General features: G+C 32.3%; 2 protein-coding genes across 2 annotated transcripts; both read right to left on the bottom strand.

The window, feature by feature from the left end:
• Window positions 1–1,311: 1,311 nt before the first annotated feature.
• On the bottom strand, window positions 1,312–3,463 carry LOC111401381 (uncharacterized protein At2g23090). Its single transcript, XM_023029090.1, has 3 exons — window positions 3,104–3,463; window positions 2,948–2,988; window positions 1,312–1,616 (listed from the first exon to the last, which is right to left on the bottom strand). The coding sequence occupies exons 1-3, from the start codon at window positions 3,177–3,179 to the stop codon at window positions 1,497–1,499; spliced, it is 237 nt and encodes a 78-aa protein (XP_022884858.1). The 5' UTR covers window positions 3,180–3,463; the 3' UTR covers window positions 1,312–1,496.
• A 6,146-nt stretch (window positions 3,464–9,609) lies between these two features.
• On the bottom strand, window positions 9,610–17,365 carry LOC111400348 (putative amidohydrolase YtcJ). Its single transcript, XM_023027762.1, has 12 exons — window positions 17,127–17,365; window positions 16,714–16,856; window positions 14,747–14,848; window positions 13,796–13,868; window positions 13,339–13,445; window positions 13,136–13,259; window positions 12,395–12,589; window positions 12,000–12,085; window positions 11,599–11,706; window positions 11,127–11,222; window positions 10,807–11,032; window positions 9,610–9,821 (listed from the first exon to the last, which is right to left on the bottom strand). Exons 1-12 carry the CDS (start codon window positions 17,227–17,229, stop codon window positions 9,610–9,612), a joined length of 1,575 nt encoding a protein of 524 aa, XP_022883530.1. The 5' UTR covers window positions 17,230–17,365.
• Between the last annotated feature and the right edge of the window lie 10,041 nt (window positions 17,366–27,406).

Below are 27,406 nucleotides of genomic sequence, written 5' to 3'. Positions count from 1 at the left end.
GGGGTATATTTATTTTTATTTTTTGGGGTTTTTATTTAATTAATTAATTTATTTAATATGAAAAAAATGAAAAGTACTATTTTGCCCTTTCTAATTTGGTTCAAATTGTCAAATTTTGACTTTTTTAGTCATCTAAAGGTCAAATAGATTGATTTCATCCATCAGGACTTCAACTGTATATTTATGAAATGTTAGGATCTTTATTAGCACAAAATGAAGGTTATAGTAAAGTATGCAAAAATTGAAAAGGGTTGGAACCCTTGCTGCAATTTTCCCTTAAATTAAATTTATGTATTAACAATTAATTTTTATGTATCAAACGTAATATAAAAAAGATTGCTTATTTGTAGTATTCATCATTACTAAAAATTTGAATCATAAAAATTAAGTTTTGAATATACAATTTGAGTACAATTTTATTCTATGAAATTTCTATGTAAATTTTATGTTCTTTAATTCGTCCGACACTCATCAAATTTTCAAACAAATGGATATTAGATATTATTTTTATATCACTTATAAAATATTTTAGAATAACGTTCAATGCACATTCAACATTGACTAGTGTTCTTAAAAAAGGGGAAAAGGATTTAATAAAGTACGACTAGTTGTGCATTAACCGTTCAACTCGACAGTTGACTGCTTAATATCAGACTCACTAACAAGGGGTGAGATTTCACCCGGGTCGGGCCTATGTGCTTTTTAGAACCGTCTATGACGCTGGGGTCTTCAATCCAAACGCCCATTGTAGAGTTGAGATCGGAGCACTACCAATATGTGAAAATTAGTCAATGTTACGACATTACTTTAGTTATTTGTATATCATTGCTATAAGGTGGTAACTCTTTCGTAATGATTTTTCAAACTCATCCACAGGGGGAACTCGCACGTGCAATTCAGGGCCAAAGACCCATTCGGATAAGGAAAAAGTCCAGAGATTGCTTCAAGGTAAGATCATCGTGTTTACCCTTCCTGAACTAGAGAGCTGAGGAAGGGTGAGAGGAAAAGGTGATCAAAATATCCCACTTTATTAGTGAGGACTTGAGATCCACAGTCGTCATTTCTTGATCTCTTTGGCTGTCCTCCACTATAACATTTGAACCTCAACCATTGTAGCAAATAGCTGGCAGGGCATCACAGAATATGCTACAATAGTGTCTTGCTATATGCTAACAAGAGTTTGATGTAATGAATTGTCAAAATTTTACCCAGAGGACAGCCAAGGAGACATGGCAATGAGGACAGAAGATTAAAACTGGCACCACTAAACCAAAAGATTCTGGGAGCCGCCAATCATACTTCACAAACCAGTTTAATAAAACGATCTAAAAGTGAACAGCATAGATATTATAAACATATTTAAGAGTTTCAAGTAACCAACAACAGTTTGGAACAATATTTCAATAGAAACAATGGAACCGGTCCGACCCAAATCACATGACAGATAGGAGACACTGTTGAAAATCACATTTGATGTTTACTTTAACTGGAAATCATCATTTCTTAAGATGAGGAAAACAAGCATAGACATCAGCTTTGGGGTGCTTTGCTTCAGCATGTTCCCTGCATTTCACCTCTGAAGTAGTGCAGATAAATGTCTGCATGCACACCTTGCACTGCAATTCACAACTGCCAAGCGTTAGAGAATCGATAATAAATACCATTGATCACAAGCATGCATCATAAACTTAAGCACAAGATGACTTCTTTTATAGCGGGAAAATTCTGCGTCGCACTGGTAATTCTTACATATAGCGGTTCATATAGTGTAGATGACCATTCTAATCTTCTAGTGCATGTGGGTACGCCCAATGGGAGGGAGCAAGGCTCAGCAGGAATGATAGTCGAACCAGTTCCACCCACTGTGATGGTTTTTTTTTTTTTTATTGAAAGTGTACAAATACAGGTGATTCAGACTATCACCATATCGTAAAAGTAAACTCTCCTTTCTTTGTAGCTTTGGAGTTTGAAATATAGTGGAGAAAATAAGATGCTCAAATATGGAACTTTATAGCTTGCACCTAAGGAGCTAAATGAGATACAGAGTACAGCACAAAAAGGGAGAAAGAGATAATAATTGAAGAAGTGAAAATCAATCAAAAGATGGAGGATTGCAGTGGAGGTATCAACATAGCCTGCATACAAAAATGCATAATCATCGAAAATCTTGTGCACTTATATTCATGAACAAAAGATAAAATGAATATCTTGACTACCTGAAGCTTGCTCTATTTAGATCCCAATATTTAAAGCAAACCAGTTAAACATAGATTTCCACGTGAAAGCTCTCGTCTGTGTCAAGTATAGCGTCAACTCAACTCAACTCAACACATAAATGAATTCAAAACCATAAATTTTTTTAAAAGTTCCCATACAAAAGATTGTTTTTATCTTTTGCAGCATAGCTCAATTTGTAATCAGCGTATTGGTCTTGTTCACTCTATTTCCGAAAACCGAAAGCTATTATCCAATCAAAAGAAGCTGCACTCTTTCTCAGATAAAGAAGATGTTGAGCAAGTTTCAAACCCTCTAATTTAAATTTAAAAAAAAAAAATCCCCATAAAAATGAGGCATTTTTAAGTTTTAACTTCTAATTGTTTTCGTGTCATGAATATTCAAACTATAGCAAGTTAAATTTAAAATGCAAACATTAATTTCCTTTAGTTAAAACAGAAAAATTAGTCTTGTGTTCGCCAAGAAAAATCCTAAATCGGTTTGCCTCTCCTTTTCCAAAATTGAATAGCAAAATCGAAACTTCTTAAAGAGTAAACAATCTTGGAAAATATACTTTAATTAAGCAAAACACTAAAACAATGAAGGAAAATTATTGCAAGTTTCATATACAACATACTGAAAATTTATTGTTAATAAAAAAATCAACAAAAAAATCCTAAGTAAATCAGAAAGACAAAATAAAAATTATGAAGAAAAAATATATAATCTAAACCTGGATCGTCATGGCCTTTTTGTTGGATTCAAGCTGACTCCCTGAGTGAAAAAATCACAACCTTTTCATCAGATTAAATCCTATTCAAATCAATAAATTCCCTATTTGATCTCAGAAAAAAAAAAAAGAAAAAAAAAAAAAAATAGAATCACATACCTTTTCCGGCGGCCTTCATCTTTTCCAAATTCTTTTCACGAGCCATCTTGGATTTCTGTGCATTGCCTCCACCCATGGTTTCAGATCTGCTTCTTTCGATCTCCAAGAAAATTCTAGACAGAGCCCTTTAGTTTTGTTAAATTTTTCTTGGCCTTTGGGTTTAGATTGCGTGCAGAATTCGTGCTATATATAATAATCCCAAATCTTTTTTGACCTTTTTCAGTTAAATTTGTGAAAAGGGGTTAATTTGGTGAGATGGGTAGATGATGAATTAATGAGAGATTGAAGAAAGATACAAGAAATTGCTAGGTTTTAGTGATGTGGTGCGTGTCTATCTGTTACTTTCCTTTAGCCCAATAATTAATGGCATTGTTCATATGTACTAAGTACGAAACGTAAATAATATTACAAACCTAATTTTTTCAATGTACAAATATTTCTTTTTGACTATGTGAATTAGTGTGGGTCCGTCGTTCGATGATAAGGTAGTCTACGACTGAAAGTTTGGTTGAAAATTGAATTTATTGTTAATTAAATTTTGATTCACACGAAAGCATAAATTGATTTTGTTGACAAGGTCAAAAGGATTATCAGTCTATGTCGAAGGAAAAATGCTATCTAAAATCAATGATATTGGAACATTAATTTAGGTGACGCTATATAGTAGGCTCAATGAAATGTATAATTAAGCGATTCAATTAATTGTACCTATTATTTAATATCACGTTAGTGTCATTTAGATTGATATTTTAAGACCAATATTACTATATAGCTTTTCTCATGTCGATTAGTCTCGCCAATTTATGGCACAATAATGCAAAGTATATTAGACTATGTTTGGCGCGTGTTTTTAAATACTCGCGCCGATGAATTCATAAGTATTAATCATTTAAAACTTAAATCGTTTATAAACACTTTCAAAGCGAACTTTTATAATTCCCAAATGACCTACAACAATATGTCAATTTATTTATTTATTTTTGTATAAATAAGTATGGAAATCCTGATGAAAAGAAAAAGAATGCAGTCTACATTTGGCCTTATCAAACGTTGTTTTATTATTTTTAACAAGGGTAATTGGTACAAAACGTCCTTACCTTTCGGATTTATTATGGAAAACGTCTCTACCTTTCATTTTTGACATTTTTGCCCTTATTTTCACATTTCTTTGCGTTGAAGGTCTTTTTCACTGTTTTTGGGGTGCAAAATGACCAATATACCCTCCTATTTAAATAAAAGAAAAATGAAAAGCAAAGAAAAAATTGCAACAATAGGCGAAACTTCTAAAAAAGTTCAAATGCCCTCTCCCAAAACTTCACTTTCTTCCCACACCTCACCCCGACGCCACCGCCACTTGTCGGCCATTTTCAGCCACTTCCAATTAGCTTGGCAGCCGGACAAACATACCAACTTGAAGCCCTCACTTCCCTCTTCACAACCCACCCAACCACTGGCCGAAAATATAAGGGAATTGACTGGAAAATTGCACCAAAATAGGTTGCCCACACAACATGAAACGGCCAAAAATGAAGGTCGGAAACTCCATTTCTAATGATATCTATGGCACACCCATTCTCCAGGTCGATTATGCTCATCATTGCGCTCCTCTAGATGTCTTCATATCATCAAACAAAGCTGAAAATCAAAATCTACAACCAGAAAATTGGAGTTCGCGTTTGGTCGGTAGTTCTTGAGTTCAATCTTGAAAATTGATCGTTTGGTTGATGAATTGATGCAATTGATGGAGGACCCATAGTTGTGATAGTATTAGTTAACGATTACATGCTAGAATTGGTGGATTGAAGCCCTGTAGCATCATCAATCGAAACGGAATCGGCTGAGTTTTTTGTGTACGAACTGTCAAGGTTGTTTCTACAATTTCTGGCCAAAATTGACGATGACCCATAGATTCATTAGGTTCTCCTTGAAGAGGCGAAACTAGGAGGAGTGGTCTGCCATCGTCGATCATAACGTCGACGTCGAAAAATGGAGTTGAATTTGTCGATTTTGCTATTGAAGTTGCGTAGGCAGCCTATTTTGGCGTGATTTTTCGGCCAATTCTTTTAGATTTTCGGCCAGTGGTTGGGTGGGCTGTGAAGAGAAAAGTGAGGGCTTCAAGTTGGTATGTTGGTCTGACGACCAAGTTGACCGGAAGGTGGCTAAAAATGGCTGGCAAGTGGCGGTGGCTTGGGGGTGAGATGTGGGAAGAAGGTGAAGTTTTGGGAGCACATTTGCACTTTTTTAGAAGTTCCGCCTATAGTTGCAATTTTTTCTTTTCTTTTCTTTTTTCTTTTATTCAAATAGGATGACATATTGGTCATTTTACACCAAAAAAAATAGTGAAAGCAAAGAAATGTGGAAATAAGGGCAAAAATGTCAAAAAATGAAAGGTAAGGATGTTTTTCACAATACACTTAAAAAATATGAACATTTTGTAACAATTACCCTTTTTAATTTTGAAAGATTCATAAGACATTTTCTCAATGCATCAAACTACAATTAAGAAAATCGAGAAATATGTCGTTTTTTTGAAAATAAAACCATTAAATTCAAATTTCACTCGAAATTTTAGCGAGCAATCAAACAAAATAAATAATAGGGTGCACCAATACCATTTTAGGTTAAGAACAAACGTCTTGTAAAATTTCTTCCCTCAAAAGCCACATCACGTGCACCTCAAAAAATTAAACAAAACTTCAATAGATAAACAAATATCAAAATAAAGGTTTAAACTTTCTTTTATTTCCTATTAAAACAGATTAATCTTCAGATTTTATACCTTTATTTTCAACCCAATAGGTAGGAACGATATTTTACTAGAAAAATACAATTATCGTCATGCCCCATCTTGACGTGGCGATGTACAATTTTGCTGCCTTGCTTATAATAGTTTTCAAAAAAAAAAAAAACAAAAACAAAAACAAAAACACAACAACAACAAGCATTGTTAAAACTACCTTAGCGCAACTATTTTATGCTCAAATCCGAACCAATTACTCAAGCTCATTAACCAAATTCTTGAATCACCCTAGAATTTGCAAAAATAAAATAAACAAGGCTCGGTATTACCCTGTACTCGCCCCACCTTGAGCTTGGACACAAGTCGAGGCCAAGCCCTATGAGCAGGACAATCCCAAACTTATTCCATTACAATCTCTATCGATATTCAAAATAGACACTACAAAATAGAGGGTGTTAAATTTTTATTATTTGGGTTCGTTTGATTTCTATTTTTGTAAGAATGAAAATGAAAAATATAGATGTTACAGGATCCACACAAAAGATAAAAAGTCAAATATGATTACTTGATGTGATGGATAACGGTTATTTTTTTCATTTTTGTGGTCAAAAAATAAGAACCAAACGGTGGCTTAATATAATTTGTCCCTTTGCCTTTGAATAAGAGGACATTAGAATATGGGTGGATGTTGAGAGACTTGTAGTTGATGAGATTAATACATATCGCTGGAGCTCACTATCCAACAAAAGTATAAAACTAGTGGCGTATGTAAGTTGAAAATTTCCCAATATATCAAATGCTTGTCCCTTTCAACCAAACTCAAGAGAAATACATTATGGGCCCAAAAAATTGCATCACCTAACAAGTTTCCATAGGTTTGATGTTGGCAAGTAGGGAATTAATGGCGACTTCGATCGTGCTTAAAAGTTATTGATGTATAAAAGAGTTTTATTTTTCGTGCTTAAAAGTAATTCATGTTCAAGTTATCGAGATTTACTTTTCATAAAAGAGTTATATTCAGAGACGGATTTGGGGGGATGGGCTAGACTGTAGTCCCCCCACTCAGGCCCAAGAATATTTTTTTAAAGTATTTTTATTTTATTTTTTTGGTAAAAGACTAGTTTTTTATGTGTAAATTTATTTATTTTTGGGTAGTAGCTCGATTTGAAATTTTGTAACTCGATCTTGGATCCGACCCTGATTATATTATTGAAAAAGTAATTTCAAAATTTATGTATGATGAAATAAATAATTTAAAAGGCATAATCGAGCATGCTGTTAATAATATCGACCCGAAATTAATGAGTGGCGGTGAATCTTATACTGTATTTTGAACTTAGAAGTTATAATATGTTTGGGAAGCATTAATAAATACCATTGATTATAAACACTTTAATCAAATCCACAAGTACAATCCACTTTTTCACTACTTATTTTTATATATTTATAAACATCGTTGTTTATAAACACTTCTCATATGTACTTTTATTCTTTTAGAAAGTAAGTTAAGCTTTATTATTTAGAAAAATGGTTTACACTAATAAATTAAGTTTTAAAATTATGTTTGATGAAGAAAGTTTAAACATGAGTTTTACTTCTCGTTGAGCTTAGCGATATGTGTTCTAATACTCGTCGAATATTAAATTGGGACCATTAAGGCTTCTAGAGATTTAAAAATTTTGAATGTATTTAATATGGAATTTTTAAAACACTATAAAAGAAAGGTTTCAAAAGGTGTAAAGTGTAATAACGCTAGAAGGTCAAGCCTCAATCCTTGTGAGATTAGGCATATTAAGATGCTTTATATTTTTAATATTATTTTAATTAATCTAGACCAATAAACAAATAAAATAATAATGCACATCATAAAATAATATAAATGTCCGTGTGATTGCAAGAATGAAATTTGGGTGGAAAGAAAACGAATTTTAGAAAATTGAATTGCCTAGAACTTGTTTTATTGAGAATTGTCAATTAAATATGTTTGATTGGTATAATTTTTCATCTGAGAAATGTTGAAATTTTGGATTTTTTGGTATTCGTTTGGCTTTATTTTTTATGAAAATTGTCGATTAAATGGATGAAATTTGTTACAATTATGGATAAAATTTGTTTTCATTGCTAAAAAAAATAAAAAAAGAAGTTGAAAAATCCAATTCCTACCAAAACCAAAGGAAAATCAATCCCTTAAAATCCAGTCACGTGGAGGTTAATTGGAAACCAAATTCCATGGAAATTTTGCCCATCAAACATACCATTTGAGTGAAAAATATAAAAAAATTCCACTTTCCATGAAAAAAGAAACCTATCAAACCGGCCCTAAGAGTTTCATACATATTATTTTAAGCTTTCAAAAAAAGGAAAAAAAAAACATAATTATCAAAATTATAAATATATCAAATCAATAATACTTTGTACTTTGTTAATGAACAGATAGAGCTATGTTCGTGGGTTGGGTTTGGGTCAATATGTTTTTGGTTGGACTTATTTTCTTTTTAAGTTTTAGTGGTCGATCATTTTGTTAGGTTAGGCGGCCCTTTTGGAACCATAGTTATTAGACTCGACTGAACATTTATCCAACCGAGGCATTGGGTCTCAAGTTACTAGTCAGACCGATAAGTCATTCCTTAAAAATTATAAAAGATTTTTTAAAGTATAATTTTTTTTCTTTGAAACAAAATTTTGAGATTTTTTGTTACTGATTATTTATATTTTTAAATTATTAATTTTGTTAAATATTTAATGCATCTCAATTAAAATTAATCTTTCCATACTTAGTGAGTTTATAAAATAAAATAAAATAAAATGTTGGACTAAAATTTCTTTTTTCAAAATATTTTTAGGAAACTACAAATGATTCAAGAGATTGATATATTATTGCACAAAAATACGAATACTGTATGTTCTAGTGGCTATTCACATACAAGGAAGATTATTTGTTGCCACGAACCCTCGCAAGAGTTTACATACAAAAAATGGGCAAATTGAGCCGTGCAGATCTAAGCTAGTCTCACCTTTGCATATAAATATCTTTAAAGAGATGTTGGCCACAGCAGTCTCAGTCGCATCTTTCAAAAATTGCATTTTAAACTGCAAAGATATTCTTTTGTGATTGTCCAAATCATGAATATATAGAGCCATACTTTCTTATACTCCCTTCTATGAAAGTTAAGGTTCAATGTAAGGTACCCCTAATGGGGTGGCCGAGTTTGTCGAATAGGTGAGCGCAGAAGCCTCTGGTCACGAATTTAATTCCTCCTACCAACACTTTTTCGATCAAACCTGTCGCACAGGATTTGTCTAATGCGATTTATCTTATTAGCATAGTTTGCAGACTATTGCATCAGTCTGACGGTTTACCCAATGCGCACCCGAAGGGTAGCGACTGAGGGTTCTCCATCATGAAAAAAAAAAAAAAAGTAATGTTCTTCTGTACAGGAGCAACAAAATAACAAATTAAGTCACGCTCCCGATAAAATTAAGATAAGCTGTAGTATTATCCTTTTTCAAAAGTCATATCACATTTTTTCCTAAGCTGATCTTGCTCGAACAAGATTATTTTAATTCCAGTTTTCTAGTCAAATTGGATTTCTCATCTGTGTAAACAGTTAAAGTTTAAGCCACAATACCATGCTTAAGGAATCTTTCATGAAACCTAGAAAGAACAAATATTGTACAAAATTAAACTAGAAAAACATAGCATAATACAACATTCGATGTTGCAACAAATTTGAAGATGAGATTTCAGACTTGGTCCAAAGAGAAATTATTGAGAAGCATGAATTTTCTGGACTTTCTTTCTTGGGTTTTCAGAATCTCTTTCTTCATTGTGATTTTTACGATCAAATCCCGTACCTTCGAATGTAACCCTAGAATTACGATACTGACTACCAAATGCTGTGCCAAATCCCCATCCAAGCCCTAACCCAACACCACAGCCACCACCAGCGCCAAGACCCAAGAAGTTTAAAGGCATGCCTGAAAACGACAAACAACGGTTATTATAACAAAATTAGCCAAGTATGAGATACAGGAACATTGTAGTGTGAAATAACACCAAAATGGGAGGGGGTGGGGGGAATGGCATATCAATACTAGTGTTCTATAAAGCACAAAGTGTGATTAAACGTAAAGGCCATAGATAGGTTTACAGTGGGGGTAGTGGGGTCACCTGCCCCGACACTAAATTTTAAATCTAAGATTTTGCACAAGAAAAAAAATTTAAAAAAAAAAAAAAACCTTAATAGTTTTTAATTATGCACACCCCCCGCCCCGGTTGCCCCCACAATTCTACAATCTTAGCTCTGCCCCTGTTTCAAATTTTACAAGCCTAGACACGAAGAAGAAGAAAAAAAAAAAAAGGTTTTCTTATTTTTATATTATTTCAATTTTTTAATCATTTTAAAAAACATTTATAAATTAAAAAATTACAAACCAAACATCTAAAATTATAAAATATTATATTTACTTAATAATTCATATAATTAATCAATTATACAATTTTTAAATTTTCGAAATGCAAAAACTATACCACATTTCATAATTTTAACATTCAGCTAGATAAGTCATTTTCCTTTGACCAAACAACTTTCATGAAGTTTTGACAGGTTTCAAAGTTAATAGAAGAAACTATTACAGCAGTCTTTTAAGAATAATTAAAGATTTCTCTACAGCAAAATGAGCACCTGCAAACAAGAAGTTCAAACGCAGTCTTTTTTATCAACAAAGAAGAATTCAAATTTCATTGTTGCCATGAGGTTACAATTAAGCCAAAAAACCATGATACGGCGAGCCTATAACTTTGCCAAGCAACCCAGTATCTCCCTTAGGCCACAAACTCATTAGCCACACCAAGACCAAGACCAAGACCAAGCCCAATGCACATTACATAAGTAGTCCTAACAAGCTATAACCCACATTTGCACCTACCACTCATAAATTAAGCACGTTGGCCTACACCTACACCCATATATCCCTAGCAACACTTCTGAAAATTTATTGGGAAGGAAAAAAGTGCCAGAATATGTCAAGCACAAGGAAACTTGAGAATCGATTGATGAACTTCTTAGACTCAAAGCAGTCGAATTTACCCTAAATCTTCGGTCCCTTATTCCATTCTTAGATGCCACAAATTTGAACATGTCCAAGATTAAGTCATTGGCCCTGTCACCTATGGCATGAACTGCAATCTGGAAAAAAATAAAAATGACATCAATAGAAGAATGCGAAACCATGCGGACTGTAAAGAAGAGGATGTGATCTGCATAGCAAGAAACAAAGAACCTGAAGGCCAGATTTATCCGAAGAGACTGTCATGTTGTACAAACCATCCATATCTGCCACTTGCAGGCCGTAATTCTGCACTTCATCAACATATGGCTACAGAAACATGGAAACTCTCAGTACCATAAACTAATTCTAACATGTTCTCACCCTAGAATGTTAAAACATGAGGGAAAAGAAGAAATCATTAGCCCAAGAAGCATCTAACTACCATTTTGTGTAGGTCTAAATACAGAACTTACCCAGAAAAATAAGTAAAAAAAAATCAAGATACAAATGGCTTTCATAAGCATAAATGAAAAGAATCTTAGCCCTTGCATGCCTCTTGTTTATAATCTACATACAATCGGTCAACCATTTTTTATCCATAATTCATGGGACCCACAAGTAGTACACTTATCCAACACTCATTTCAATCTATTTATAAATTAAATGGATTATAAACAACTCCCAAAAATGCTTTTATTCTCACCTCATATAACAATGCACTGCTAGATCCCAAGGATCCATCAGCAAAAGATTTCATGCCACCTAAGTAGATCCATTGACTCAGCTTACGACCAGCTTCATTTATAAGTTCCTAAGAAAGAAAAATAAATAAATAAATAAATCTCAATGAGGATTAATAATTAACAAGATGTATAAAAACCATACATAAAATGAATGGTGTTTGATAGGAATATATGTACTAGAATCCTATCGAGTTCATGACTTTTCGTGCATAAGGTCAATACAGAGACATAAGTACAAGAGAAACATCCTTGTATGCATTTGTCGAATATGATAAATAAGCAGGCATTCAGCTATGTGCTCAGTTGCATACTAAGTAAAGGAAATTAACAATCGAAGAAAGTTAATCAATCACTTAAGTACATATAGGCGTGCCCATGTCTCTATAGGGAAAAATAAGCAAACTCTGATCTTCATGTTCCCGGATAAATCAGCCCATCTGTAGACATCTGAAAATATAAAAGAAAACAGACTAAAGAGATGAAGAAAAACATGTATGCAAAAACATTGCATGTTAGTTTACTGTTCTTAAAATTTTCAGCTTTGCCTTCAAATAACAAAACCTTGTTCATTGCATTTCCTTGTGCATTATAAGTACCATTTAGTTCCTTTTTAAATGTTCGGTCAGAATCTTAGTAAAAGGCGACCTTTTGATGTTTTCAGTTTGATGATGACTTCCAAAATTAGACATTATTTAAGAGTCAAGCCAGCACCACATTTTTATCCAAAGATGAATCTTTAGAACTTGTTATAAAAACCTGACAAATCTTCCCACGATAGCTCTGTTGATACACCAGGAAAATATCTCCCAAAATCAACCACTGTTGTCACACCTCTCATTAAGGCATGATTGCTGGCTCTCAATAGAGCTTCCCTCTTCTCCTTTATTGAGACCTCTGGAATGCAGGAGAGGACAAGCTTCATTGCAGAGTCAACCAGCAAACCAGTAGGTTCTGCATGTGATGACAAGGCAACATGATATCAATCCAAACTTATTTCTCAACTGTTTAGATGGATTAATGGAAGTTCCATAGATCAGAAAGGGGAGCGTGTTGAACTGAGAAGAACCAGAACATATTAAGAATAAATGTAATCAGAAGTTCTTTCATGATTTTACAGTTGGATAGATAGGAACGACTAAATCATGGCTCAACCTTAAGCTAGTCTTGTTCAAGTCTGTCTAAAGGAATAAATTTGTGTACATTCGACAAGAAGAAAGGATAAAACGGACACCAATATGCTAGTTGCTTGTTGTGTAAATATAATTAAAATTTTGTTTCTACTGCAGTGTAATATATTGTAGCTGGATCCATGTGTAAGGGGACCAAACACCCTATTTATTACGGGTGCCACGACAAGGATAGTGACAAAGATACTTCTACATAATATGAAACTGGTGTGAACAACAGTTTTAGTAGCTAAAAACTTTAACTTGAAAGAAGGTTAAATTCTCCAGAAAAATAAACCAACTTGGTATAGAAAGATGACATTGACAATACCTCCACCGCCGTTTCTCATTACAGCTCCACCACCTGGATCCTCTGTGCTCTTAGAAATTCCAGCAATTTTAAGAGCCATGGAGTTTGCCAAGCCCATGTGGCCATCCATCCTTGTCAGCCAAACCTGCACGCAAAGTTTTTAAAATAAATAGCATGCGACTACAAGATTAAAGAACGTGTACAATGAACTCAAAACTTCTTACAGGATTGTAAGGAGAGATATCATCAATCCAAGATGCCATTGGCAACTCTCCTCCCCATAGATCATTGTTCCAACCACCCCCCAGTAACCAAGAGCCCTGTCTCATATCTAGGAATTCCAACCAAACCCATGATTATAGTGCTTTAGATAGTACACACAGCATACCTTTTTCTTCAACAATAACCATTACATACTTTCACTAAGTTGTTGCATGCTCAATTACCCAACAACATGAAAAAATGCTTAATGCAAATAAAATGGTGAAGCAATTGCAACAAAATGGTGGAATTCTTCAATCTTCAATGAGCAAAAAGAGGTAATAGAAAAAGCAGCAACAAAAACAAAACAAAAATAGTGAGAATGGTAGCCAAAGTATGATAAATATAATTGGTAATAAAAATTAAAATTGTGATGTTGATTTAATTAGCATATAATATGCATGGAAACATGTGACTTACTTGATAATGCCTCTTTGACCTTGTTCACGAAGTGTTCTCTTCTATCTACACCACGGAGTTGCACTTGTGCCATCTGTTTCCATTTTCTAAATAAGTCCAGCATATTTATTATAATTTAAAAAACACAATAAAGTAATTTTTTCCAATACTATCATTATTTACAGTGACCCTTCTATATTTAAAGTGATGACAAACATTGTTAGTTCAAATTCTTAATGAAAAGAGAGAGAGGATTGAAATTACTCAAACTTCCTATCATTGAAAATTCTTGTGCAAACAGTCATTTTAATGACCCAAAAAAATTCTCCTTTCATAACCACATTCTATTTGCAACTAAATGTCCAAAAAACGTGTTCCTAGAACTTTTTCTGTCTAAATTATGCGTTAATAAAAACAACATAAGCAATTGTTTATTGAGTATGAGAGAGTAGTAATGTCCTCACTTTTGAACCGTTCACTTTTAGTCCGTTCACCAACAATTTCTAAATGCTCAGACAAAGCAACTCTTTTCTTTATCAATGTTAAAATACTCGACTCCTCAAGAACTTTCCAGTTAAACAACAAATTTCTGAAAATGAGCATAACTGAATTTCAGATGTAACAGTTGTGTCAATTTGAAATTTCAAATATATATATATAAAGGATTCTTCAGAGTAAAAATTTTTAATTCGGCTGAGATACTTAAATGAATAAAGTAATAGAAAGTATTTGTAAGATATCTACTTGAACAAAATATATATCAAAATATCAAGTCAAACTGAAAAAGATACAAAGGAATAATGTTAGAAGAGGAAAAGAATTATTCTTCTAGTCCGGTTTGATTAAAGAACTAAAATAATGTTTTAGCCAACAACTTTTTCTTGATCAAAATGTATAAACTATGAAGCCCAGATTGTATTATCACATATAGGAACAGAAAAATGAACACAATTGAAAGATTATAGCAAGAACCTGCAATCCTCCAAAAATTAAGTGAACATGTGAGTCAATAAATCCAGGAACCACAACCTTCCCCTCTAGATTCAATGTTTTAGTAGCAAATCCGGCCAAGTCCTGCAATGACATGCATCCACATATAAGCAGACAATGGCGAAAAGAGATTATGGATTTTTTTAATCAGTTTAGAATTTATTCATTTTGTAAAAGAGTATCTGACTGCATAACATCCCTATTTCTCTTTCCCCCTAAACCTGTCTGATTATGTCATCATTTAAAAGAAAAATATAATAAATTAGAACCAAATTTGCGTCTTTATGGGAAAAGTAATAGGAAAGGTACATAAAACATGTATGATCCGAAAGAAGAATAAAAAGCTATTCATTATGCGACGGCATGAAAAGAAAACATAATCCATCTCCAAAATGTTGATTAGGAGATTTCATTTATCTTCCACAGAAAGTTATCCAGAATCAGGAATGACATAAATAGACAATAGGGGATTATCAAATCATGAAAGTGTAGAAGGAGGATTCATTGATGCATCAACGGTACAACTGATATCCAAAAATAAATGGATGTAACCAAAATTTCAATGAATTATATTGATTTGACTCTTCACTTGGATCATAATTGTATTATAGATACAGTGTAAATGGTCTCCATAAAAGAACACTAACCATCCAATAGCTGGACCAACAACAGCATGCTTAAAGAGGATACATAACACCTATCTAGAAAAGAACATCTGAATCTAGAAATGTCACATAATAATACTTTCAACCATTGAATTGAGACTCTGTCCGAATTATAAGAGAAAATGAAGTTCTTCACTAGCAGCCAGTGAACTGGGTTGCAAAATCTCATGCAATTCCTAAATATCATCAATCATCTTGGCCAAATTAAGCAGCAGTCCACATAAAATTAGTTTCTTCATTCAGTTTTATTATAATTAACATATAGCAACAAGATTTCTTTCAATTTTTGACCTCGAGATACCCCAAAAACCAAATACAATTATGCAAGTAAATAGAAAATGGAAGAGAGTAAAATATTCTCCAGGCTAATATAACCTGTACTTATTTTCAGAAAGGGGATAATTTTAGGTTGCCTACATGAATAACTTTACTCAGCTCTATCATCACAGCTATCGAAATATTCCGCGGAATCAAATCCTTTACAATCACATTTGGTCATGTTAATATTGGTGTACATATTCCTAGTCTAATTTGTTCTTCTGTTGCTACACTCAATAAACAAGAGATTTTTAAGGTGTACGCACAAGGCATGCTGCAACAATCTCAGTCGTCTTTCTCTTGATTTGTTATCAATTGGTGAACCTTCACTTCTTGACATATGTTCTCATTTCTTCTTTATCTGTTCTAAAGAAAACCATCCCACGTCACTTTCATCTTTTCGACATTTTGTTCTTCAAACGGCTCACAATTCAATACTAAAAAGCATAACTGGTCAATTAACCATTTCGTAAAACTTGCCTATTAACTATATAGTGTCTATCGATCATGAAGAATTCCTACTTGCTTTGTCATTTCATCCAACCTACGCTAATTTTATAAATGATATCCTCTTTTACGTGCTTCAACCAAAATAAAAATTAAAATTAAAATAAAATGTTCTCATTTCTTCTTTATCTGTTCTAAAGAAAACCATCCCACGTCACTTTCATCTTTTCGACATTTTGTTCTTCAAACGGCCCACAATTCAATACTAAAAAGCATAACTGGTCAATTAACCATTTCGTAAAACTTGCCTATTAACTATATAGTGTCTATCGATCATGAAGAATTCCTACTTGCTTTGTCATTTCATCCAACCTATGCTAATTTTATAAATGATATCCTCTTTTACGTGCTTCAACCAAAATAAAAATTAAAATTAAAATAAAAAAATTCCAAATGCGAGTACTTGTACGAGTGAAACTGAATGAAAATCAAGTTCAGAAGGGGGAATAAACAAAAGACCTGCATGGAGGAATAGTTGCCAATTCTGAGAATCCGACCATTGCGAACTGCCATGGAGTCAGCAAAGGGAAGATTGACGTTACTGGTATATATAGTCCCGTTTGTCACCAACAAATCTGCTACTACACCATGCAAAAACGATTCTGCAAACCCAAAAAATCAATACAAGAAAAAGCTCAGATAATAATACAAATTTCTAAGACCATCATTACATTTTACATTGTGAATATATATCTATGCCCGTAAAACCCAAAAACTCATTAACAGTTTTAACAAGTTACTGTAATTTTCTTCGGGAGCACAGGAGGCGATGGGTAAGAACGTTGTGCTACAGGAGATCGTACACTGGTGTACCGGCACACACAAAGTTATTTACAATTCAATGAAATTTGATTTTGATTATGTTTACTTACGAGGAACTGCGAAGTTGTGATAGAATTTTTCAAGTGGAGAAAATGAAGTTATGGCGAGGAAGGCCACCACTATGGCTGAAACTGCAATCCACATCTTGTTCATTGCAATTGGGAATCTTCTCACAGGCGGGGAGCATAGGAATATACTCTTTCAATACACTTGATTTTTTAACGTTGGAAACAAGTGAGGATTAATCACAGCAATAATTGTCACCAAACTTTGATATTGGTTTCAAAGTAGTCGGCCAACCGTGAGAACCAAGCACGTGTACTTAGCTTATATCAAGAACGGATGACGTGGCACAATTTGAATAAATTAATTGTAGGTTACACATTTTTCCTATTAAATCAAAAAAATTTAAAGACAACAAAAACAAAAAAAATAAAACCACAGTGATTACCCTTCTTCTTCACAATCACAAACCCTTCTCAGTCGCCACCTCTCAAACCCTATTTCTCAACCACCACCAATCCATTGAAAAGCCTAAAAAGGCAAAATCCCGAAAAGCAAAATCGAATAGAGGCGGATTTGGTTTGTGGGTTGGATTCAATTGAAACAAACCTTGATTTGTTAAAGTTGAATGGGAGTGGCGGGTGTTTCTGGAATAGTAATCAGTGGAGTCAAGGTTGTTGAAATTGCAGCCAAATTTAAAGTCTAATGCTTGCGATAGTAATGATAATGTTAATGAAGCTGTTGATAGGGTAATTGAAGAGGAAGAAAGAGTTGACGAGGAAGAGATTTTGGTGGAGGTAGGCACTCCATTCGACATATTGCTCAAGCTGTGCACAGATGAAGATAAGCCCGACGTGACTATGAAGGCTGAGAATTTGGGGTTTGTGAGAGGTTGTAGAGATATTATTATTGAGCTTTAATGGTGATGTAGGTGTTGCGTGGGTAGTGGTGGCTGTCAGCGGTGGTTGCGACGGTTGGGTAGAGTGGATGATGGTGTCTGTCGGCGATTGTAGAGATACCATTATTGACCTTTTTTTTTTTTCCAATTTTTGATTTAATAGAAAATTGTGTTTTATCCAAAATGCCCCTATCTTATTTGGGGGAAATAGTAAAGTTTTTTTTATTTTGGGAGTCAACTAACGGTTTTGATGGTCAAATTAATGGAAATCATCATTTTGGACTTGAGCTGCATATTTTTTAAAGGTTTGGTACTCATGGTGGCACAAATGAAAGGTTTGGACAAAATCTGCTAATAAACGAAAGGTTTGGTATGTCAACTGCAATTTTTCCTATCTTTTTTTTTTGTTCGAACATTTAACATTCTACGTTAGATCTAAATTGATAATTTGAAATTGTAGTATTTCAAGACTTTTATTTAATGTGAAAATTTTTCGCTTGAATTGTTAGTCTATCATTATTGAATTACCGATCAAATCTCAAATTTAAAAAAAAAAAAAAAAAGTGATTTTCCACTTAAATTAGATAAAAGATGATTTTTGGTAACACTTCAAATCTATTTTTATAAAATAAAAATGAAATAGATTTTGGTGTGTTAAAATTTCGTACCCATTCGATTTTTCACTATGGGAATTAAATTATCTAAAGTAAGACTGTGATATGAAAGATCTTAGAAGACAAAGTTTTGCCTCAGCCTGCATATCAAGGATTTATCATTAGAATTTTTGTTCTTGATTTATCTTGTACATAAAATGTCCTATAATTATTCTATATGAAAGTGCACAATCTTCGATCTTGAGATGATAACAAGAAATTTTTAGCTCACAAGTATTATATGTGTATGCAATAGATTCACTATTCTACTTACCAGTAAGATAACGGATCTTCTATGAACAAAGAGTTGGAATGTTATTATGCAAAACGTTCGCACCTTTTATGTTTTGATATTTTCATCTCTATTTTTCACTTTTCATTCTGAAAAATGTCATTTTCATCAAATTTCTCAAAAAAAAAAAAATATAAAATGACAAATATACCCTCCTATTTAAATAAAACCAAAAAGGAAAAAAAGAACAAATTGTAATTATACTCTCAATTTTTTTTTAAAATTGCAAATGAGTCTAAATAAATTATTAAAAGAGTAATTAGCACAAAACGTCTCTACCTTTTAATATTATTGTGCAAACGTCTTTACCTTTCATTTTTTTTTTTTTGGAATTTTACATGATTTTCATATTTTATTGCAGAAATTATCCTTTTTATTAATTTTTTCAATTAAAATCTGTAAAATGAAAAATATACTCTCATATTGAAATTAAAGAAAAATAAAGAACAAATTGCTACTATACTTCTAGTGTTTTCAAAAAAGTAAAAATAAATTTCAAATAAATAATTAAAAACAAAAATTAAAAAAATTACTTTTTTAATTGTTTATTTGGAATTTATTTATACTTTTTTGAAAAATTTGGGAGTATATTTGCAGTTTGCTCTCTCTCTCTCTCTCTTAAAAATAGGAGGGTGTATTCATTATTTTACATTATTTAATTGAGAAAATGTATTAAAATCATGATTTTTGCAATGTAATGTAACAATAAGGGTGAAAATTCCAAAAATAAAAGGTAAAGATGTTTTGTACAATAATATTGATAGTTAGGATGTTTTGTGTTAGTTACCCTTTTAATAATTTGTTTGGATTCATTTACAGTTTTTGAAAAAATTTGAGAGTATAATTGTAATTTGTTCTTCTCTTTTTTGGTTTCATTTAAATATGAGGATATATTTGTTATTTTATATTTTTTTATTGAGAAATTAAATGAAAATAACCTTTTTCACAATGGAAGGTAAAAAGAGGGGTGAAAATGCTAAAAAAATGAAAGATATAGACGTTTTGTACAATAACATTGGATGGTAAGAACATTTTGTACTAATTAGCCATCTTTTTACATGTGGTGATACTGCGATATCTTGGCGATTTGCAAACGGTGCTAAATTGTTGCAGTCAATGAAGTAACTTTGTCGATGACATGCTACTGAAGCAATACTTAAGAAGTTGATAAACAAAATTTAAGTGCATTGATATTGAGATCTCAAGTGACGTTACCATGAGAGGAAGTTATTACATGTTGTACTCTTTTTTCATTGACTGGGGTCTTATCCTGCTGATTTGTTGACAAGATTTTGAATGAGGCAGCCATTATGTTTGAATAACATTTTTCCTTTACTATGATAATTTTCCACAATTTTTTTTCCTAATAAAATTTTAACAAGCCATATTTTGTATGTGATAAACATCTAAGGTGGAGTGTTATAATTAAATTGACGGATGTCCATAATCCTCAACCGTTGGTTACAAATTATATTAGCAGCAAATAATTTTCCCCATAACTTTAATTCACTATTTACTATCGTTATAAGTTACAAAACTATCTTCTAACTCAATGGGTGGTTTTATTAATCTATACATACAAGTTGTAATTGGCAATATATTATATATCAGTAGAGTATAATGATATATAGGATCATTATTACTCTATAATAGTTTTCCAATAGTGTAGGATTATTTTCTTTAATAATTGATTGTGTAATTATTACAAAATCTTTCCTTTTACATTATTTCCTTTTATAGTTATTTGTAGCCCTATAAATAAGGTCTTCTCCTTTGTAATATTTACAAGACTTTATTAGATACAATTTACAATTTTCTTGACATGGTATCAGAGTTGTTTCGATCCTAAACAAATTAATCATTGAATTTCATTTCCGACGAGCAGCCTTATGCTGCTTGTGCGGCCAAAATTTTCTTTTAGTAGAAATCCCAAGTTTTTTTAAATTGCTTGTGAAAATAGAGATTCCAAAATTGGAACGAAAGGTCAGGAGCTTGATGGGAGGAATATTACTGTTAAGGAGACTCAATCTGACGACAATGGAGATATTGGTGGCGGTGGATTCTAGCGTGGCCGCTACGAGGGCAGTGGCGTTCGCGACTAAGGCCGTCAACATAACGGCTGCGGTGGTTGTCGGAGTGGCAGAGGTGCATCATGGATATTGGGTAGGTCGACTCAGGTGATTGGGTTTGTCTGCTGTGGTGGTGATGGGCCAGTTAAGGAAAGCATACATGGTTCAATATCATATTCTATTGAAGGAGGGTTGCTGACTCAAGATGGAGAGGAATGGGCGACGGGTCTAGTTAGGATTTCGAGGATGATTTCCGTGGTGATGCTAGGTAGTTAGCCAATGACGGGAATTGACGTGACTTGCCGAAGATTGTCTGAGCTAGTCCGTGGTTCGTCGGCATCTAAAGAGGGGGTGACGACCACTCGATCTGCTTGTGTGGAAAAGATAAGGAGTTGGATGGGGTTATTGATTAGTTTTAGGTTGTTGAGCCTATTAGTAGGCTTGTTGTTTGGTTATTAATTCGGTTGATTTGGTGTTGGGCTGTGGATTTATTAAACAATTTGGGTTGTTTTGTTAATTTAGGCTAAGATTTAAGCTACTGATTCCTTTAGGCGATTTTTTGGACAGCAATCTGGTACCTTTGTGGGGTGATTAATATGGGCTATAAATTGCCAGCACTTTATTTTGGTAATGTTGGAATGGTCTTAGTTTGGATTTTTGTTCTGTGGGGCTTCGTTTTATTTGGGTCACTCATGTGGGATTTGGTATTGTTTGGGTTAGTAGTTATTGAGTCGATCAATAAGTTGGATTTTCAACAATAGGTGGGTTTTCTGGACTTTAATCTTGGGTTTTATGGGATTAGAAATTTGAACTTGATGGAAATTAATTTTGCTCGTGGTAATTCGAGAAATTCAGTTCATCTAGTCATTTATTGAGTTGTTGGGAATTTAATTTGAGCTATAGCGATTTGGTTTGAATTGCTTCCTCGTAGTTTAGTGTGGGCTTCATTGTGGGCCGGTTTGGTTCTAATAGGGATGGAAATTTGGTTTGGTGTTTGTCTAGTGTATCTAGAATTTGGCATAGTTAGATTTTGGAATTGGTATTCAAGTTCAATTGACATTTTTTTGTTTAAGCTATTTGGTGAAATTTCTTCCAACTGCAACATCTTGATAAGCAATATTGCTGAATTTTAGCCGGTGTATTGGCGTTAGAGCTTTTGTTGGAACACGAATTATGTATTCGACTGAATTCTCCATACAGATAGAGCTCACTGTGTGGGTCAACACATTCCGTGAATTTCTTTTGGAAATTCTTCTTGGGAAGTCAGTTCTCTGAAGTATTCTTGGAGTGGCTTTAGAGTAATTCTTGCTTGTTTCTACACTATTTGTTGTTCTTGGTCATAACTCAGCCATTTAGGTGTGGGTTTCTTGTGGTTGTCTATGGTTGATAGAATTTTTTGTTAACGTGTGACTCTTAGGTGCATCAATTGTGGTGCAAGCATTTGACTTTTTGTGATGATTTGTTAGCGTCATCAGTTTCTGGTCGGACATTGATTATTTGTCGGGAATCATATCGAGTTTTGAATCAATTCTTGGGTTCGAAGTTCAGCAACGTTGAGTTCTCGGTTTATGGGTTCTACGAAAATATTGACTTGACAGCACATCCAGTTCGCGATTGCGAATTGATGATTTACAAGCATCAATTTGAGAGAGATGTCAGTAGAGTATAATAATATATAGAATCAATATTTCTCTATGATAGTTTTCCAATAGTGTAGGATTATTTTCCTTAATAATTGATTGTATAATTATTACACAATTTTTTCTTTTACAGTATTTCCTTTTACAGTTATTTGTAACCATATAAATAAGGTCTTCTTCTTTGTAATATTTACAAAACTTTATTACATACAATTTTCTTGACAGTATACAATAGAAATGAGAAATCTTCTTTCAGTTCTTAATTAAAGCTTTTCAGCTTATTATGTTATCTTTCTTATTTTACTTCACAATAAAAACCACATTTTTTAAACCTTTTGTCATAGTGCAATATCGTAACACCTAACATTATAATGTATTTATTAATACCATTACAAATCTATACATATTCTAGTTATTCACAGAAATAAATCTGAAAATCAGTATTAAATAATCGAAAATTCATGAAGGTTTAAAGCTTATGTTACAACTTACAACAATACTTCATTTGAGGGTGAAAATGTAGAGGTAAATTTCACATGCAGTCAGAAAATTTTAAATTAAGTCATTAAACTTTAATGTCTTAATTGGTCATCAAACTTGAATTTAGCCCCTGATTTCCATTCTTTGAAAAAAAAAAAAATACTCTTAAACAATATTTTGACATCATTTAAATCATACATTCTTCAATAAAATAACATTATACGCAAATTCAAAATTTTTTTCTTAATTTTTAACCACAAATTTTTCATCAATACATTATTCAAAAATTCATTCTTATCAAAAGAATCGGACTCAAACAAGGGCTTAATTTCAATTTTTTTCTATCATTTTGCCAGATTTCATCACCTATCATCCTTAAAATGGACATAAAATGCTGCTTGGCACCCTAAAAATGAAAAATGTAAAATGAGAGTTATGACAATATCTTTTTATTAAACGATTAAAAGACGTATATTTTTAAAATTATTTAAACACTTTTATGGCATGGTTCAATGATATTTTAGTATGCCACACAAAATTTGCATGACAGATCCGTTGTTGTACGTATGTCAATTAAGAAATTTTCATCATTTTGGAACACTGCAGACGCAAGAGTGGGGTATTTGAAATTTAATGACTCAATTGAGACAATTAAAGTTCTGTGAGCCAATTGAGATTTGCTATCCAAAATGTCGAAGAAGTGATCAAGAAAGTTCCACATCCTTTACACATGGAGACGAACTTAACTTGCAAAGAAATTAAGTCAATGTTTGTCCCTTATTTTCTAAAATTCAATTATTCAAGCTCATTTTCAACCATACATTTCATAGATTCTACAATTTCTTAATCACATATTTTATTGACCGTGATTACAAGGATATATAGAGATTATTTCCTAGATTAATTTTATTTCTATACATAGCAAGATTATACAGGTATTTATACACCAGTGTACCATTCATACAATCAATGAAAGAATAATTCCATAGGTATAGGGAATAATTGACAGAAATGGTACAGGTGTTGTGTTAGCAATATCTGTATGGTACAATTTTTGCATTTGTTGTGTCGAAAATCAATAAAAAACTGACAAGTGTTTCTTTGTAAAAATTCTGTCAATTTTTAACAAAACTGTCAATGAAATTATTTCATTCCATTTTTGTGCTTGAAATATATGTTTTTGGACTCATTCTTCCTACACGTCTCTACCAAGCTTCAACTGACTGATATCTTCACTAAGGCTTCTTGGAAGGATCTCTTTCATCACTTCACTTGCAAGTTGGACATTACATATTTTCATGCTCCAACTTGAGGCGAAGTATTAACCGTGATTACAGGGATATATAGTTTCCTAGATTAATTTTATTTTCATACATAGCAAGATTAATATATATCAGTGTACCATACATACAATCAATGAAATTATTTCATTCCATATGAAAACTACCATATTTCATCAATTTTTATTAAAATTTACAAAAAATTTAATTTTAATCTCCATCAAACAAACGGTGTAATTATACAACCACGACGAAATTTTATGTACTATTTCTGCTATTGCAAGCTTTGCTGTATGAGTATGTGAATTTAAATCCATTTACTAGAACCACGTGATGGGCCTATAATCTTTTGTACTGTCTATGGAGTCTCTCTATTATCTGGATACGGCATTTCATTGCAATTTTCTTCATTTTAATGGGCCAAAGGCACTTCAATTTTCTGTAGGGCTGAGATTTAATTGCCTGCCATTTCGAAATCACTTAAAAGGACAGAGAAGAAAGATCCCAAAAAATAGAAGAATGAAGGGTTATTGTACTCGTGTAAATTCTTGTTTGAACGAAGCTGTCTGGCATCACTGTTTGCATTTTTGTTATTGATCTTTTCAGGTTCGTGTTTAGGGACGAACGATTTAGGGTCTATTTGATATAGATTTTTTCGAAAAGGGTTCTTTTTTTTTTTGGGAGAAAATGTGTATCTAAAGTAAGGAAAAGTTACGACTCCACCGGCAAAATAATTTTATTGAGAGAATGCATCGTTAAAAATGAGTTTTAAAAAATGTGTACTAAACAAGAGCTTAGATTTGAAATATGTTTTCCATCGATTTGAAGAAGTTTCTCCATAAAACGATTAAAAAGAAAGACATTTATATTAAACTTAGTACTTGATGCAAATTCTTGTTTGGGAGAAGTTCACCAGTAATTGAAATATGCATGCATTCTTTCTAATTGTTTTTAAGCCTAGGGTTAGGGAAGGACGATCTAGGCTATAGAGATGTTCTGTGTAGGTTTGAAAGAGGATTATCCGATCGTAAAATAGACGTAAATTTCAATAAAACGTGTTAGAAGACGGATAATTTGACGTGCTAACGATCTAATTGTTCCGATTAATTGAACAAAGAGGGTCGATCTAGATTTTATTGAGAATAATGTGCTTAGTTTGTCAATGTCGATAAGAGTTGACATATATATGATGACTAGTAAATTAAACTTATTATTAAATTACTTATTTTGTTAAAAATTTCAAACTTAACTTTTTTTAATTAGCAAAGTCACATTTACTTACAATGAATAATCTTAACTTACTTTACTGAAAGTAACACTATGTTACTACCAGATATTTTTTAATTAACAAACTCACATCTTATTGGTACTTTTTGAGTCTTTAACTCTGAGGTCCACTGGAAAATTAAATTTTCAAGTTTTTTTTTTTTTCTCCATAAATACTGGACCCCGATTTTATTTATGTAGCGATATACTCGTGCTCAATATTTTTCAGTCTTGTAGGCAACATTGTGCTTACCATTTCTATGAGGTGCAAAATTTAGTCATGGTTTTCACTTTAAAATTTAACTTTTTTGATATATTTGGTGCACTATATTATATCGAATAACAATTAATTTAATTTTGTTCGATCTTTGGTGCAAATAATTAGATTTAATCAGTCTATGAAATTTATCCTCATTTAATGAAATGGATTAAAATAATATGCTTTATCAGATGAATTTAGACTGAATTCTTAATTCACCATTTCATGAATAACAAGAAAAAAGTTAGTTAAACTGATACATAAATTTTCTTGTAAGTAAAAATATACTTATGAGTAAATAATTTACTCTATAAAATATATATATATATAAAATCTTATTAAAAATATAAATTTACTTATAAGTAAATAAGGAATTTTCAAGATAAATACCTTATTTTATTAAATTAAGTTAAAAATATGTAGGTTACATATTTTGATAGTATCATCAGTTACTTTTACAAAAATAATTTCCTTACTTAAAGTGAGAAAAAAGTAAATTATCCTAAACATAAAAAAAAAATGTTAAAAAGCAATTTTACCTTTTTTAATCTTAGAGAAAAAATATTGTCTAAATATTATTATTCTATAGTTATATGCTTTTTAATTCAGTGTTGCATCCAACGCCATATTAAAACAATACACCATCATTCAATCCAATATAGTCCTTCAACTTATGTCTTCTTATTTTCCTAATCCAAATATGATGTCCCATGTATACTAGCCCCTAGAAATTTTGTAAGAATAGTGTTTTTTTTTTTTATGTGATTAAAAGGTGGAAAAAGTTATGAATTTTCGTACAAATTATTTTTTTGAAAGAGTTTATGGTTAAAAATAGAGTAATGCTATTTGTAGTCGCTCATTGCGGTAGTCGTCCTACGTGGCATACACATGGCAGTGATTATTTGATGCATTAATATAGTAGTTTTTTATTCATTAATGTATCAAATAACCACCTGTCATGTGTATACTACGTAGGGCGACTGTCGCAGTGAGCGACAGCAAATAGCATTATTCTTAAAAATAAGTTTGAAAAACCATGAATTTTTTTTAAAAAATAGGACAAAAAAAGGGCTTAGCCCTTGTTTGGCCACCATTCTTTTTCTCTCTCTTATTTTCAACCACACAATCTTTCATAAAATAATATTACACTTTTCATTCTTTTTCAATTACAAACGTTTCAAAAAACACTATTCTAACACTTAAAATTTGAAAAGAATAGGGACCAAACGAGGGCTTAGTGTATTTTGTTTGAACAATTCTGTGTGTACAGAACTGTTCAAGAACAAAAGAAAATTTGAAAACTCACATGGCCCACCCCATGTGAGTTTTATATTGAAAAAGACAAACCACTCTCCCCATGCATGTGTGCATTATGTATTTTTTCTGTAATTTCCTTTTCTGTACGTGAAGAAGGATTCATTTTGTTTTGCGGCACTACATCAGGGGGGAATATATATAAATTTCAATTTCAGTTTTTTTTATATAAGGAC

Source organism: Olea europaea, chromosome 10, assembly GCF_002742605.1.
Source record: "Olea europaea var. sylvestris chromosome 10, O_europaea_v1, whole genome shotgun sequence".
Taxonomy (NCBI): domain Eukaryota; kingdom Viridiplantae; phylum Streptophyta; class Magnoliopsida; order Lamiales; family Oleaceae; genus Olea; species Olea europaea.
The sequence above is the reverse complement of the archived record's forward strand: the minus strand, read 5'-3'. Positions and strand labels throughout refer to the sequence as shown.